We start from the raw sequence: 17,199 nt of genomic DNA on the forward strand, positions 1-17,199 counted from the left end.
TATGATTAATTTGTATCAAGGCTGCATCAATACCGTGCCTTAATCCTTGTATCTCGTATCTGCTTCCACAGCCGCAAACCACCATGCAGGGCCCTGTGCAGCAGCAGGGACCCTCTCCTGCATCCTGGTCTACGCAGTCTCTGAGCCGCAGTCGAGGGGGAAGTTTAGCTGCCAAGATGCCCCTGCGGGCTGTCAATGGCCGCATCTCAGAGCTTCTCCAAGGAAGTGGCGGTTCACGTTCCAGGAATCATGCCCAGGGAGGAGGTGCGGATCCAGCAGAGGAGAAAGGGATTGGAGGGGCAAGGTTGGTGAATTTTAACCTATTGATGATTTTCTTCGTGAGTTAGTGATACGAAAATGTTTTATTACGTAGTAGTGGAGGGGCACTGGTAGGAGGAGGTGTTGCTGGAGGTCCAGGGGAGGAAAGAGCAGCAGCTGTCCAAAGCCTTCCCTCTCCCTACAGCAAGATTACGGCTCCGCGAAAACCACATCGATGCAGCAGTGGACATGCCAGCGACAACAGGTATTTAAACAGCTGTCTACCTAGACTGTCAATCATTGATAATTGAACTTCTTCTTGGATGTTTCATCTTAATCCAGCTTCTTCAGTAAAATGCTTTAATCCAACTAACGTATGAAGGCTTTTCTTGCAAGGTCTCTCATTGGTGGGGCCCATTTTTATCTTATTTTGGCATCTAACAGCAGCGTATTGAGTGGCGAACTGCCTCCGGCCATGGGGAAGACGGCCTTGTTCTACCACAGCGGAGGCAGCAGCGGCTACGAGAGCATGCTAAGAGACAGCAGTGAGAACACAGGAAGTACTTCCTCTGCTCAAGACTCGCTCAGTGAGCACAGCTCGGCCACCACCTCCTCCAGACGCAGCTCAAAGAGCAACAAGAAGAACAGGGGCAACACTGGACACTTAGGAGGTGAGGTGTTTGACTGCTTGTTAGCAGGATTGTGCAAAAAAAAAAAAAAAAAAAAACACACACATTCCCAGTGCGCAATTTTCAAGCACCCCTCCAGTTAATACTACCCCTTATTACGTTTTTAATGACATTCATGCTTACTTGAATGGACAATTGCGGCGGGACTGGTGGCTTACTATTGCATGCAGGGCTTTATGCCATAAATTTATCAAAGTCCCAAAAAAAGAGTTCAACTTGATCATAATGGTAAAACCATCTGTTATCCAAAGTACTGAGCGTCATATTTACTTTTTTATTTTATTTTTTTAAATATGTCTAAGTGGACATGTGGACACTGTATGCGCAGCGACATCGACCATCGAAAGGTTTTTCTTATTAATTTAAAATAACTTTAACTTCCAGGATCCCTTGTCGTACCCTGGTCAAAGAGAGCCGAGGCTTTTTTTCTGCTTTTGAGAAAGTTCATCCATTCGTGTTGTCGTATTAGCTAGCTTGCGCTAAGCTAACCTGGGAGGCTTTGTCTCTCTGGTCCAGTGTCGATGTTTGCAAATTACCTTTGTGCTCGGGCGGTGTCAGAGGCTAACAGTGAAGTAACGACAAAGGTGTACACTGCCAAGATGGGCTTTATTTATTTATCATTATGCACCAGCGCATTAATAATAAATAAATAAATTATAAATATAAATAAATACATAAAATTTAAATGTATGTGTATCATATGTCAAAAAAAAAGTGTTACAAATTAAAAATGTGTTTTTTTTACATTTACATTACATTACATTTTGTTTTGTTATTTGTAATAGATATAATTGTAATTCATTTAGCAATTATTTAGTAAAAAACATTAAGACCAAAAAACATTTATAAAACAAATTTACAGTAGTCTTAATTAATTAAAAATGCTTAGTGGGCCTGATTAAAGAGAGTGAAGCGGGCCGTATGTATATGCAGTTCGCCCACCCCTGCCATGTACAGTACATTATTAATTACAAAGCTCTTCTACATTCATCATTGGAACACAGCTGACTATTCTTCATCTCGCAATAATTCTTCAATTTACTTGTTAAAGTCCAACTATTTTGTATAATCAGTAGATATATTATAACCTGTCAAATTTAGCATTTTAATATCTTACTATTTTGCATGTGCAAGGCCAACATGCTCACTCAGCGTTTCAAGCTGCACAAAGAACTGAGCTTCCGACCAGTATTTCAAACGATCGATTGGAAGCTGTAAAAGTCCACATAGTGACAAAGTGTTGTCTTCGGGGCGTCAAAAAGCGGTGAAAGTAGAAATAAAGAGACGTGTGTGTGTGTGCGTGCGTGCTGTGTAGTGAGTGAATGTGCTTGCACAAGGAGTCAGGTAGGAAAGGTGACCTCGACTAACCATGTGTGAAATGGTAGAGGGGAACTGCTGCTGCTGGCTATAATGAATCTACATTCACGAGCACATTACGGAGGAGCCTTAATATGGCTGCCAAATCACACGCCACTACTTGAGCTTGACACTGGATATGTGCATCGAATCAGCTTCGACACAGGCAGCTCAGCGCAGTGTGCGCCTGATTATTGATTTAAATTGGAATAACCTTTTCTGCGTGATGCTGGAGGGCAGAATCACCTCCTGCCAGGCGGCGTCACGACTGGATGCGCTGGCATATTTGAAAGCATACTCACTGTCAAGAAAGTAAAGTGAGCTTTAGTAGAGAGGGAATGTGAGCATGAGCAAGGGAATGTTCACCACCTCTCCACCAGGAGTTCACTTTAATTGGATTTACCTGTCATGACATTTTTTCCCATGTCCCCTCCACTGTGTAACCTTTTTTTAGCCGAGAAGCCTAATTCTGTCGGCGTCGCTGCTTCTTACAACATAATGAAATACGAATGTCTCGTTGACCTTTCTGTGCCACAATAAGACTGCATCTAAAAAACAAAACAAAAACAAACTTATATTAAATGAATAAACTTTACATAATCAGCACATGTCAGCCACAGTGTCACGCTCACTCTATATCTATATTTTAATACTGCTTTTCAATTCAAACATTTTTAGGTCTCCAGCGTCGTCATCTGATTCCGGCACTGACCTTGGACTCCTCTAAATCTCCTCACCGCTCCATCAAACAGGCTGCCACATCCTCCTCTTCCTCTTCCTCCAGCCCAGGTGCATGCTGGGTGGACGGACCACTGGGGCCGCCCGGCTCCACAAACCTACGAGGTCCGGGAGTTACGCCGGAGGCCTTCGAGATCAAGGTGTATGAGATCGATGATGTCGAGCGCCTGCAGAAGAGGAGGGACAAGGTGGGGACCAAGGTGAGATAAAGGAGGTCAGAACCAGACCAGGTGATGTCAGGACTGACTGGACTATTCCAGGTGGCATATTTTCTTCTGGTGAAGACATTCAGCTGAAGATTTATTTCTATCCTTTGGGTCATTGTGCTAGTGGATCAACCATCTTCAGTTAAGCTTCAATCGGCAGCCAAATGGTGTTAAGTTGTCCCGCCAAACTTTTTTAGAAATCCGTCCAGGCCCTGAGGTAACATAGCAGCCCCAAGAAGAATATGATTTTTGTTGAAATGATGGCACAGTGTTGTTTTACAGAAAGCAAAGTATGAAATAAGAGTCAGCTGTCGGCTCCTTCAGAGAATCACACGTCAGCTGCTCCCGTTAGGCTCCTCCCAGTAGCCAGCAGATCTCATAGAGACAAGTCTGTGAAGTGTGTATGAAAGTGTGTGAGTACTGGAGAAGCTTGTGTGCTCACTTTGTGACTGTGTGTGTGTCAGGTTTCGGTGTTTGTCAGCGGCAAGCTTCGACTGCTGGAGCACCGTCAGCAGCGCATCAGCGAGGTGCGAGCCAAATACCAGTGCTTGAAGAAAGAGCTGGAACAGACCAAACAACACCTGATGCTGGAGCCTCAAACATGGACCGCCGAATGTAAGTGGAAATTACCAGTATAAAATCTAACCATGGAATTGGTCAGCTGGTCTCTCGACCTGGAACTGATGCTGCCGGATGCTTATCTCCTCCCCGTTCTATCTCTTGTGCCCTGTGTTTTTGATTTGGCCTGCCGAGGCTGTCTCCATGGCAATGAGACGATATGCTTCGTCGTGCCATGGGGGACATGCTGTCGAAGAGTGACATTGCTCACTTTGAATACATCACAGCAAATAAACAAATTTGATCACATGGGCTGACAGGCTGTCCAAACCCTGTGGGTGGGGTTAATCAGAGGCACTTTGAATGGTGGTTCGCATTTAACATGATTTGAAAAAAAATGTTTTTTTTTAAATACACTTTAAGCTTCATGTACAACACATCACCTTTCAAAAGCACTGTATTGGATTGCATTCCTGTCAACATACCTCATGAGTAGTATGTGTCACATAAAGAACAGACCCTACAGTAAGTCAATGCTGCCTCTAAAATCACTTAAATTGTGATGATGGACTTAATCATCATGATAGGTCAGCATCCTAAGATAGCCAACGCAATAGCAACGGAGAAGCTTGATTGGATGCCATGGGCAGAGAAGTGTGTTGAATGCGGCTCTATATGACTCGAGGGTTCATCGTGAGGGCAACAACGTCAGGGCTCACAAACGGCGTGTGCTGCTTTTCACTCGGATGAACGAGGAGGGGAACAAGAATGTGATGGGACTGAGCCAGAAGATTCTCAGTGCAATCACATAAGGGAGACATTACAGCCGGGTTAAAGTGCATAAAAGCCTCATTACAAAGATGAAGTGGTGCAAAAAATGAGAGTCACCGCAAATCAATACAAAGTAGCACTTAATCCGGTGATGAAACACTCATTGAAGATCGCTGATGGCGTTGCTGTGCATGAAAATCTTGCAAACGATCTGACACTCATTGGATCGCAACGCAATTAAACACTAAGTGACATTTTGGACTTATCTGTTAAAGGAGTCTGAGTCACTCGACATCACATCAACAAGCTGCTGGACCAATGACGTTCGTCCCTTCTGGAACAATTTCTGCTTCCATCATGTCAAGAACTGTGTGGCTGTCACGCCAGATTTAAAGGAAAAGAACAAATGAAACCCCTCCCTTGTACACAGTTACATCATGTAGAGCCCCTAATGTTTAGCAATAAATACGTCCGAAAAATGTCACTCAGCTGAGGTTTATGCGACATAAACGGAGCATTTTTCCGAAGATTTTGGTCAATGTCCCAATAGTACAAATTTGAGTTCAAAGTATAATTTCAGCTCAAATTTTTACTATTGGGACATTGTTAATGTTTTTTTTTAATTTTATTTACTTAACTACTTTTTACAGGGTTTCCATGGGTCATTAAAAAGCATTGAATGGATTTTGCGAAAATTAAAGCCTCAAATGGCATTAAAAGGCATTACAATGATGTCTGAAGCATTCATTTTATATAGATTTGTGGAGACTGGGGACAAGGTGTAATTTACAATGAACAAAATAGGCAGGAGTCCACAAGTTACTTTATTTTCCAATTAATTCACTCTTAAAGTGAAAAGAAATTGCTCTGTTCTGTCACCAACGTTCAACATGAAATGCTAATGCCAACTAGTGGCAGTTAGTGGCTCTATTTCTGTTTGGTCATTTGATGTAACATGCAAGGCTGTCGTGATAAGGTTGTATTGTGACACTTATTTTAATTAACAACAGTATGAAAAACTTGAAAAAAAATTTATAATTTATTATTCATTTATGAACAGATAAAAATAAGCAATTCATTACGTTAACTTTGGAAATCTTGAGATTAATTACGAATCACGATTTATGATTACAAATTGTAATCGACTGACAGTACAGTATATAACACGCACATTTGAAATCATGTTTGAACAAGCTACCTTTGAACCCGAAGCTTGACGATGTTTTCTCCTCTCTCCTCATCCAGTCGAATTGCAGCAGGTCTACGAGGTGGACTCGCTGGAGTATTTGGAAGCTCTGGAGACGGTGACGGACAAACTGGAGAATCGAGTCAACTTCTGCAAAGCTCACCTGATGATGATCACTTGCTTTGACGTGTCATCCCGACATCGGTAGACGCCCGGCGAGAAGGCGGAGCACATTTTCTGTCAAATAAATACTTCTCATCTGGGATATTTGAACAAGGTTCTCATGATGGACTGAGCCAATAATCCAAACTTCTTCGCTTGTATGTGAGCATGACGGGTGACGGATGAATCAATTGGAGATGTACCGAGATAGCTAACTGGCCATTGGGGAGATTCTGTCTGTCCATGTGGAAGACAGAAGAGCTGAACAAGCAGTTTACGAGGAAGCTTTCAAACAACTAACTGGCGCCACAGGAACCATACTGCCATCTTTTATTTTTTATTTTTTTTATAGGATCTTATATATGGATCTATAAGAAGTCCAAAACAAAAAACTGGGGCCGACAGCATGCCCTGTTGTGCAGTTATTAAAAAAAGAACCAAGAGCAAGTCAAGAGTCGGAAGGACAAATAAACACGATGACAAAAAGTGCCTTGTTAACATTTCAACAATACTCTTGAATTTGTCTACATACAGTATGGTGCTAGCATAGTAAAACATACAAAAGATGAGTGTCTTTGATGGATTTATTACCATGTGGAATTGTGGGTCAATATGGTTGAACATCCTTATGCCCAGGGTTCAAGTTACGTGTGAGCCGAGCCCCTCCCAGCAAGTGCACCTGAGCTCCTATAAAAACAGTCAATTCAGCTCAATTATGACCTAGCCATCTACTTTCTTCATTATGGTCAAAGGTGAGCTGGAGCCTACCCGAACTGAATCCAAATGACAAAAGTAGAAAAATGTTGCCTTGAGATATGAATTTACTTTCTTCATGACCACGTTGGCAATTCAAAACACAAATTTGCAATGTGCTTTTTAATAAGGAAAATAGTACTCTTAACTCGTTATATATATATATTTTTTTACTTTAGAAACATTGTCAAAAGTTGGTGTATCGTGCGACACTCCGCTACTGTGACATCTGCAGTGATATTAATCATTTTTAGCTGAAGTTAAAGAAAACATGTATTGTTATATTGCCTGTCCACATGTTGCTGTTTGTTTAAATATCCATTCCTTTAAAGTGTTATACTGGAACACTGCCAATTGATGCTATTTATTAGCCTGTTTATGGCATTCCCCATCACGTGTTAGCATTAAGCTAGTGGACTTTTTTTTCTTTTCTTTTAATTAATTAATTTTTTTTGCTAGTGGATTTAAAGTTATGTGGTAGTTTTACAAACAGAATTTCTAATCCTCTGCTTTATGTTTACTCGGTAGTTTTTCAGAAATTAACCGCAAGTCAAACAGTTTTGAAGCTAACCAAGTCATTTCCAAACAAATTTAGCTAGCATGTCAAAGCAAAAGAAATGTTCTGAACAACTGGAAAACTTCCAAAGTCGAGCCACTCGTATCTGAAGGCAACACTGTGTATTAAAAATGAAACTGGACTACAAAGCTAAGCGTTATTTTGTTTGTTTTGTGCCACCCTGTCAAGCTAGCTCACGCGCCAACTTGAACCCTGCTTATGTAAGATGTTGACAAATTTAGTAACTTAAGAAAAAAAATCAGGTTATTTATGAAACTAAAAAGGGACCAAATATGTGATGGAACTTCAGTCAGCACATTTGATGAAACAGGTAAAAAAAAAAAAAAAAAAAAAAGGAACTCTTGTTTATTTTGGTGATGTTTTAAGTTTGACTTTCTACTGTCAAATGTTCCTCCGCTGCTCACTGATGTCGTAAAGATGTGATGGCTTTTCCGTGTTCACAAAGGCAGCGCAGGAATGTTTTTTATCCACCCGCTGGGCGCATCATCCATCGATCGACGCTTGTCTGTTATTTGTATGCCGTGTTGTTGTAAAGAAACTCAATGACGTGTCAATGTGCGTGTTTTATAATAACCGAAGGTAATGGGACCATGTTCGAGGTTATCGCCGCATTCAGCGTTACTTAGGGGGACATTACGCGTCAGTTTTCGACATTATGTCACGGATCTGCAACACGTCGGCTACTGAAGCTTTCTCACAGACGTCATTTTCGCAATTAGAGAAAGCCTCGGAGGCACTATGTAAGCCATGAAAGAGCGATTAGTCATGGAAAATAGAGCTTACGTTTAATTGAATAATGTCATTTGATAAGTATTACATGATCACTGGGACAAAGTTGCAAGTTTTAGCTTACAAATTAGAATAAGAAGGAATAATGGCCCAAAAAAGTTAGAGGTTGCAGAAGTGTGGTTATGGCCGTCGGGGCAAACAAATATTATGAAAGAAAAAAAATGATATATAATGAAATAAAAGAAGACTAAAGTGAGGGAAAAAAGATGAAATTCAGAGGCAGTGATCTCTGCTGGGTTCCACGCCTTTTACATGATTTTCTATCCTTTATCTATGGTGCTTGAGATGTTTATGCTCTAAATGTTTGTACAAATATAAATCTATGAAAGTGATTTGTGTCAGAAATAACCTTTAAAAAAAAAATAATAATCTTGAACATCACTACAGCGGTTTTCGATACTTCACTCCCTTCCTTCTCCTGAGCGATTTGTTTCTCAGTGTTCAATGTATGCCAAAGTGAGGGGATAACGTAAAACATTTCGTAGCAGCAGGAAATAAACTGTGTGAGGTTTTGGACCTTTTCATGGCTGGCTGACTAAGTGAAAGTCGTTTATCCGCACATGGGGAGGCAGACGGGAGGTAATCTCCCGGGAACAGCGGAAAAAAACTCTCAAGTATGTTTGATAAACTGGCCTTGTGATGTGTTTATACAGAGTGCAACATCGGAATGTTTCCTATTTTATTTCTCATAGTGGATCAAAGTCTATTTATTTGAGCTATTAATGTGTATTTATTTCAGCCTTATGATGTTTAAAGGTTACTATGCATTGAAGATTAAAAAAAGATAACTGTATATACTTTGCCCAAAACACATTAAATATACGTAAATATGCTGTTAAACCGCCAAATAATTCCTGCACTGGACAAACTTCTGTTTAATTGGATCATTTAGCTGAAAATGACACAATATAGGAAATGTGGAAAAAATATGCTACTGTATGTATAACTAATGTTAAAAATGTGTCCAGTTTCGGCTAATGTAAAAAAAATGTGTTGAAGGAAAAAAAGAGAGAAAAAAAAAAACAATGGTAAGATGAAATATTTTAAATGACCATCTTTTAACGTGCCACATTCTTGTATCTTTTCCAGTTCAAATGTGTCCAGGGTATGAATAATTTGAGGTTCAACTGTATATACAGTATATAATATACTGTACACATATTTATATACTCATCTTTGGCCATATTGAGGGTTGGAGACTAAAATGAAAAAGTGGAAAATGCTTTTAAGAATTTTAATATATGGAACAGTATTGCCTAGTGTGCTAAGATGGTGACGTTGAGACAACTCCATTTATGAGATGGGTTCATGGCTACATCTCTGTCTAAAGTTAGTGGATGTCACATTTCACAACTATAGGTTATCATATTGTTACATGTCAAAAAACAAGACAGTTTATTTGTACAAGTGTGTCTCCCCCCCCCCCCCTCCTTTCTGTCAGTCATAAGTGCCAATCTGTGGAACGAATGAGTCGACAAAACGTGTGGAGGTCGGTGTGAAAATTCAGAAGTGCGTCAAGTGTGATATTCGCCGTGCATGATTCAAGGCTGGAACTGTCTTTTGACAAACAAGATGGCCGAATGTAAATAAAGGAATGTATTCAACAAAATTGGACGTGTGTTTGCTTGCTTGGAAAAGTACACGCATGCAAATATAATCTGCCAATTGCGCGTTACAGAGTTACCAGATCCTCTTGAAAAGTGATTCTCAAAGTGGGCTCCCTTTAGTGGTATGTGAAAAAAATCACTAAATTAACTAGTAATAATAATTAATAATTATTATTATTAAGTAAAATTCTTACAATTATTTAAGTATTTCCCCCCCTAGATTTGAGTGAAGTGTTAATGCTCAAACTCAGACTAGTATTTTTTGAGGTGGTACTTGGTGTGCAAAGCTTGATAATCACTCTTAGAAACTTCTTACAGCTCATTGACAATTGAAGGTCAAAGTGTCTCTCAAACACCGATGACAAAGCATCGAGCGCTTCAATGTGAAAAGTGAACCTGTGATCTTCCTGTTGGGTCGCATCCACTGCATCGCTTGAGAGAATTGAACCTTTTCCGTACGCCGAAATTGCTTTGCTTTATTTGCGTGTCTGGAGTGTAAACCCTTTTCAAAGGAACATAATTGATTTGAACATGGTTGGGAATGATGTAAGGGGGGAAAAAACAACTTTTGTGTTCATTTTGATGGGCTCTGAATTCTTTTTTTTTTTTTTTGGTCCATTTATTGATGGTCCCTAACTTGAGTTTTCATTTTGTGTGTGTGCATGCCTGCTTTCCCGTTTCGTGTGGACATAGTTATTATAAACTGGACTTTGTGTATGAGGGGTGGATTTTAAAATGCAGACTAAAAGACTTTTTTCTGAGTGTGTGTGTATTCACATTGGCATCCATTTGTTGATGGTCTCTGTGTTTCCACTGTGTATGTACTTGGTTTACCCGTTTCATTGAGACAAAGTCATTTAAACCCCCCCAGTTGTTGTGGACTTTAATATGCAGAGATGCAGACTAAACATTATCGATGACATACGGGTTAAACTGCTTCACATGGGCTCTATCTGTAAGAGCAATGTTTTGACCAAAAGAGGTTATGAATGTAATTGGAAGTGTTGTGGGTGAGAGAGGGAAGGTGACAGGCAGTGAGAGTGATGACAGTAAATCTGATTTAATGATCTTTGCGAGTTGATGGGGGGGGGAGACAATAACCATTGAAAAGAAACGTGGGGGTAGATGTTGTAGGGTTAGGGTTTTGCATTTCATACAGTCTACCCCAAGTCTAATTGCTATTCAAGTATTGTGAGAGATTTAATTTGATAGATTTAAAAAAGTGACAGTAGATGTCCATGCCTGGAATTCTTGAAAATTACACTTAATCCTGTTGTTTAAAGTTCTCAAGATGCCACATTGCTGTACAATTTAGATGTACGTACACCATGTACCATTAAGTGATTCTCATTAAATGTTACCTGCAAGCTGCAATAACTATAAAAATGTTTCATTTCATACTTATTTTGGATAGTATAATAAAGTTATCACAAAATGTCTTAAAATATTGTGATATTGAGCTCATCCGTAGTCAGAGTTTGCCACAGTTTGTTTTTAGCTCCAGGCGCTAGCTAGCTAGCACCCATAGTGCTCGTTTACCTGCTAGAGCTAGCTAGCACCAGGGGCTAAAGCCAAACTGTTGCAGGGTATATACTTTCTAGACTTGTGGATCTGACTATGTACTGTGCATACATACACATATTGTTGGCAGTTGGCACTTTATCCTAGTCAGTGAGTTACCATATTGATATTGTGTATTCATATTGTAGATTTTTATATTGCGTGTATATTTATTTATACTTTTTTATTCTCTTTTAAATGTAATGCTGCTCAGTTGCTGCTATTTCTTAAGGGATAAATAAAGTTATATTGAATTTAAATACCTGCTATGATGCTAGCTAGCTAGCTAGCTAGCACCAGGGGCTAAAGACAAACTGTGGCAAGGTATATACTTTCTGGACCTGGATTTGCCACCTCTGCCCGTAGTAAACCCATTTAGTGAATGGGAGTTCTTAAATTTGATTGAGGTGACCTTAAAAAAGTCATCAGATACCTTGGAAGGCACTTATCTTGTATTTTGGCCATCTCAATTTGTTAAATAGGATAACCAAAGTATTGACAGATAACAATGGAAACTTTAACTTAATGAACAAACCATTTCATTAAATTCTTCATTGTAATTGCGTATGACTAATATTTCTAAAGAGGAGCCGTTGCTTTATATTTTGTAATACCACTGGAGCAAAACTAAAAACAAAAACAAAAACAAGAATAATCTGAACGTCTGTGGTAAATTGCCAGTTATTCACAGCTGACTAATCGGACCAGTCTCTTCCATGTTCCATGCAGATAACAAAAAGTGTCGGAAAAGCAAAACCTTTTATTTGTAAAAGCAAACACAATGTCACTGTAATCCTCCCATAACCCATACACACACACTTTGGCCTCCCAGAGGAAATGTTGTCATCCTTTTTACAAAGAGGCAACCATGCAAGTGAGTGTGTGTGTGTGTGTGTGTGTGTGTGTGTGTGTGTGTGTGTGTGTGTGTGTGTGTGTGTGTGCGTGTGTGTGTGTGTGTGTGTGAAGCATGACCACATTCCATCACAGACACTTTTCAGCCTTCAACACACACACTGACAGAACAACCCACAATAACAGGGATTACCACGGGAAGTGTGTGTGATGGATATGTGGCGAGGGGAGGATGGATGTTTTGAGAGGCCGCCTTTGCTAAAAACACACACAAAACGGCGGACGGACTCACCGCAATGGAATCTAGAACTGTATTTGTTGTTGCCCTCATGACATCACCCGTTAAGAGGGGGGGGGGACATCACAGCTGCCTTGAATGTCACATTACATTATTAAAAGAAATTATTGGTCCAGTTCAAAGCGACATTCTTCCATCTTGACCAACAAATCCGCCACCAAGGGGTGATCAATACCATGCGTGATCTTGAGGATTTCTAAGGCCTGGTGGACAGATAAGCACACACTTTTTAGTCTTATTTGAAATGATTATAGGTGAATTTGCCTAATGTTTAAAAGAATAACAGTAAATCTGTCAAAATCTCCAGTTCTCATCCAGACCTGTTTGAAGGTGTCCAGAGCATCTTTATTGCGTTCCAAATAATGCTGCAGCTTTGCAACTCTCATCAGCTGGACTCCGTGGACGGGATGGGGATCCGGGTAGTAACGTCTTCAGAACAACAAGAGTGAGTTGGATTAAAGTTCACTGAAAGCAAATATGACCATGTTAAGGTAGACTGCCACAAGAAAGTACACATAGTAATTGAGTTACTTTTTGCATGATTTTGATGCGGTGGTATCAGGGGAAAGCACAGATGTAGATGTCCATCTCTATATTTGAGGTGAGGCGTTTATTTGTTCAAGTATACTATGCAGGTGGTGTCCATCCAACCATTCCGCCATCCATTTTCTCTAATCCTCAATCTTGAGGCAACATAATGCTGCAAGGCTTCAGAACAAATTTGCTCTGAAGCTATTTCCACACTTCTGATTGGTTAATAATTTGGAAATAAATAAATAAATACATACATAAATAAATACATAGTAGTAGTAGACTGTGCAGGAACTGACCTTTAGTATCCATTTGTTGAAAAAATAGGACATTGGCCATATTTGGACATATGTGGTTTCTGCTTTACCCCAATGACAAACATAAATAAATACAAACAATACATATACAACATCCACTGTGCAAAGTTCTATTTCAAGTGATTTGGACACACACACACTTTTTGACATGTGAAATATGGCATGAATGCATAGTGTAAGATTTTGGTTGCTTTCCTGGAAATAAATCTGAATTAGTTTCATGGTGTCAAACAGAGCCCAGATCGGTTTGTTCACACCGACGCAAACGTCTACAGCAAAATTGTTGAAAAGAAATGAAGAATAATAATAATGATGAAAAACAGGGGCCAAACACACCAGGGTTTTTATGCGGGAAGATATTTTTTGGAGGTACGCCTCAATTGCCTTGACTTTATTTGTCCTCCTCTCTAATCTCCTCCATATTTTCCTCCTATTATCATGCTCGCCTTCTAGTTGCAGGGATTAAAGTGGGCGACACTCTCCGTTCTCCTGCAGTCTTCCCTCGTAAGCCTTCCCTTCCATTTCCTTCAGTGTCCCCCGACCCGCCACTGTCTTGATTATCCATGCCAAATGATTTGATGTAACCTCGCTAAAGCCGCAAGAAAACGCTGCAGATGAAGTGGAGTGAGACTAAAAACCCTCTCCAGGGTCGGATCAATCTCCGCTATTGCTGCGGGGGGGTTCAGTCCAGCGGCTTGAATTGTAGTTATTTCATTCTGAAGAATATTAGGCTGAACAATATGCACATGCAAGCAAAGTGGATATATTGAGAGTTCTTTTGTAGGTCAGGGAAAGCTACTTGACAACATTGTGTCAGGTCATGGTTACCTAAGAGGAGGTTTGGTGACATTGTCAACAATGACGAAAGGCTTTCAAAGAGAGAAAATCTTCTATCCAGCTTAACTTAACCCTAACCCTTTCAATAAATGACGTCTTAGTAATTCAAAACCGAATGTAATGGAATTGTGAAATTTTTATTGATTGTTCATTCCAAAAGGAAAACTTAGCATAACATATGTTATTGTAACACCCTTTTAGAAGTCATGCTACCAGAGTAGCACGCTGTGTCTAACGTCGCCTTGTTTACAGTACACGTTAAGTAAAAAAAATTTAGTGAGAGATTCGAGAGGGGGAGGGGTCAGAAAAGTGAGGCTACATTACAATCTTGCTAGCAGGGTTAACACTACCAACTCTCCCTTTAAAAGTCTCCCTTGTCTCCCGTTCTCAAATCAAGTCCAATCGCTAATGAAGGACCAAAATAATAATAATAATAATAAGAAAATAACTTAATTATGCCTACATGGTTTTTATACGGCTGGCCTGTTGCCAAGCATTCAGTGTCGGCTCCAGCATTAGCATCTCCAGCGTTAGCAACTAGCCGCTAAGCAATTATCATTCTTTCTTGCTTGTAAGCACAAAGACACAAAACAATCAATTTAGATAAACTCTGCTGTTTAGTATTTAAATTATATTATCTGTAAACATCATCACTATACCCACAAATATGTATAACACATTACTAAAAACTTTCATCTGAATAATTTGCTTGTGGACTAAAGCCACACTCTCCAGTGATGTGTTTTTATGCTGTATTTGAATAACATCAGAGTCTTTAATTGAAAGCTGCAACAGTTTTATATTATTTTTACAGGCCAATTGTTTTTACCTTCAAGGCTAACTAGCTGCTAATTACAGAGCCAAGCAATTAATGAATTTCTCCCTGTCCCTGTTAGGAATGTCGTCATTAAACAGGAAGTTCAAAGACTAAGTCGGCGTTCGTGCTGAATGAATGATAACAAGTTACAATATTGATTTAATTAGCGAGGCGGCAAGTCAAGCGGCCACATCGAGCAAATAAACACACATGCGAGCAAGCAACTCCAATTATGTTTCATCTTTGTATGCACACACTGGTAGTGATTACAATTATTTCATTACGGTGCTCCCCCTTCAATTCTGCCCTCATTTCCCTCCCCGAAGAGCAAATAAGTTCCCGTGGAAGGCAGCTCGTTAGAAGGCCACAGCTCCGGGCTACGGGAACGAGAAGCGGGCACCAAGGAGACGTTAACACTTGTGGAAGGCGGCGCGCCTTTCCAGGGAAATCCAGCGGAAAACATCATTCACAGCAAGCTGTTTGTGAGAGGAAAGCAAGGATTATCTTCCTGAATGCAAACGCGGAGGAGAGATTAGTTATAGTCTGCCTAATTGTGTTTTGTATTCTGGCCAAAGCTATAATGAATGCAGCTTTAATTTAAATGAGCAACGCCAATACATTAACGGTGGCATAGTCCGATTGGAATACATTCGCATGGCATTCGCTTCTGTCATTGCTACATTTGCGATATCGTCTTGCAAGTCTGAAATAACAGAAAGCATACAATATTTGAACATGCAAAATAAGGACACAAGCCCCCCTTGTCTATGGCAGGAAAATATTTGCATGGTGGAGATATTCTGTAGCGGGCATGCAGGAAATACACAACAATGCCTATAAATCCTACAGTGAAAATGGAGGAGAAATTCAAAGTGAAAGAAGAAAGGAATATGAAATGAGGGAAGGATGGAAGATGGAGCGAGATGCTAAACTCCTGCAGCAATTGGAGCAGCACACAACAATGGCAGCAGAACATATAAAGACCCTTGTCACAAAACTTACTTTCATCCTTTCTCTTATTTCTATGACCTTCCTCACTTGGGACTTTGCTATTTATGATTTTCATTTTGTTAGCGTTTTAATTATCATGGAAACTGCGCTTAACTTGAGGATTTACGATGTTAGCATGCAGCTAGCCGGCATCCTTTAAAAAGTGTGAGGCATGTACACAATCGGTTATAATTCCGACAGCGTTGACCTTATTTGGATGTCAACACCCTCAAATTTAAGCTAAAAGTTTGCAGGTTTCATTTCAACATTTTATGGTGGCCAAAAAGATGAGGATTGTGTCAATGTCCTATGAATAAAGAGATGAAGTAGAGCTGAGCTCTCGGTTTCTGATTAAATTACTTTTATTTGCTTTATTTCATAGAGAATAAAAAATAAAATTTAATTAAAAAACATGCTGTCCTTTCAAAGTGTTTGTGTCTGAAACGGAGCGATTTTAAAGTGTGATTTATTTTTTTCATGGACTTCAATGACATTCTAGTGCCAGGAAAGGTCCACGTTTCCGTGATTAGAAGACAGGCACAGATTTGGTGCTTCCACATTCATTCCCATCTTAGGCACAGCAATTGTGCCAGTCCAGGCGTGTAAAAAAAGACTTACCGGTATATGCGAATGGTAGAATACAGCCTTTAATTTTTATATGAAGAGCCTTAAACACTGCCTGTAAAGAAATATTTTTTTGGACCATGAAACGGACTTTATTTTTTTTTTATTAGGCCTATTTACTATGGGGAACAATTTTCTAAATCTGAAATAAATCATAATAAATAAATCAAAGGACCACACTCAACTTCAGAGGTTCTCCTGGATTTGACCTATCACATACTGTAGAGTAACTCCAGCTTCTTCCCACTATTAATGCCATTTCTATTTAGATTCACACCCATACATCATATCAGGAAACTCATTTCGAAATGAGTTTCCTCCGCAGGGTAGCCGGGCTCTCCCTTAGAGGTAGGGTGAGAAGCTCGGTCATCCGAGAGGGACTCAGCGTCGAGTCGCTGCTCCTCCACGTTGAGAGGAACCAGTTGAGGTGGCTCGGGCATCTGGTTCGGATGCCTCCTGGAAGCCTCCCTGGGGAGGTGTTCCGGGCATGTCCTACCGGCAGGAGGCCCCGGGGACGACTCAGGACATGCTGGAGAGACTATGTCTCTCGGCTGTCCTGGGAACGCCTTGGGGTCCCGTCGGATGAGCTGGCTGAAGTGGCTGGGGAGAGGGAAGTCTGGGCTTCCCTGCTAAAGCTGCTGCCCCTGCGACCCGACCCCGGATAAGCGGAAGAAGACGGACGGACGGACGGACATCATATCAGAAATCTCTTTCTTCTGACTT

The 17,199-nt window shown here is 40.3% G+C and overlaps 2 protein-coding genes and 1 long non-coding RNA gene across 13 annotated transcripts in view; 2 read left to right on the forward strand and 1 right to left on the reverse strand.

The window, feature by feature from the left end:
- Positions 1–9,646, forward strand: part of kif26ba (kinesin family member 26Ba) — a 72,492-nt gene extending 62,846 nt beyond the window's left edge. For 6 of the 9 annotated variants that reach the window (XM_077562847.1, XM_077562855.1, XM_077562851.1 and 3 more), the window contains 6 exons: positions 72–304; positions 374–523; positions 703–929; positions 2,982–3,241; positions 3,712–3,862; positions 5,822–9,646. In XM_077562847.1, the coding sequence (XP_077418973.1) occupies positions 72–304; positions 374–523; positions 703–929; positions 2,982–3,241; positions 3,712–3,862; positions 5,822–5,970 (1,170 nt within the window). In that variant the 3' untranslated portion in view covers positions 5,971–9,646. The remainder of the gene's footprint in view (positions 1–71; positions 305–373; positions 524–702; positions 930–2,981; positions 3,242–3,711; positions 3,863–5,821) is intronic. The other 3 variants (XM_077562852.1, XM_077562853.1, XM_077562849.1) reach the window with 3 other exon arrangements.
- The window catches only part of smyd3 (SET and MYND domain containing 3), a 66,812-nt gene continuing 55,387 nt past the window's right edge, over positions 5,775–17,199 (reverse strand). For 2 of the 3 annotated variants that reach the window (XM_077562861.1, XM_077562860.1), the window contains exons 11-12: positions 12,681–12,789; positions 11,951–12,563 (exon numbers count right to left, since the gene is read on the reverse strand). In XM_077562861.1, the coding sequence (XP_077418987.1) occupies positions 12,465–12,563; positions 12,681–12,789 (208 nt within the window). In that variant the 3' untranslated portion in view covers positions 11,951–12,464. Of the gene's footprint in view, positions 6,000–11,950; positions 12,564–12,680; positions 12,790–17,199 lie in introns of those variants that run through there. The other variant, XR_013293760.1, reaches the window with a different exon arrangement.
- Positions 12,476–16,183, forward strand: LOC144050018 (uncharacterized). The gene is made up of 2 exons (XR_013293761.1): positions 12,476–12,805; positions 15,189–16,183. It is a non-coding gene; the product is annotated as an uncharacterized LOC144050018 (long non-coding RNA).

Source organism: Vanacampus margaritifer, chromosome 4, assembly GCF_051991255.1.
Source record: "Vanacampus margaritifer isolate UIUO_Vmar chromosome 4, RoL_Vmar_1.0, whole genome shotgun sequence".
Lineage (NCBI taxonomy): Eukaryota > Metazoa > Chordata > Actinopteri > Syngnathiformes > Syngnathidae > Vanacampus > Vanacampus margaritifer.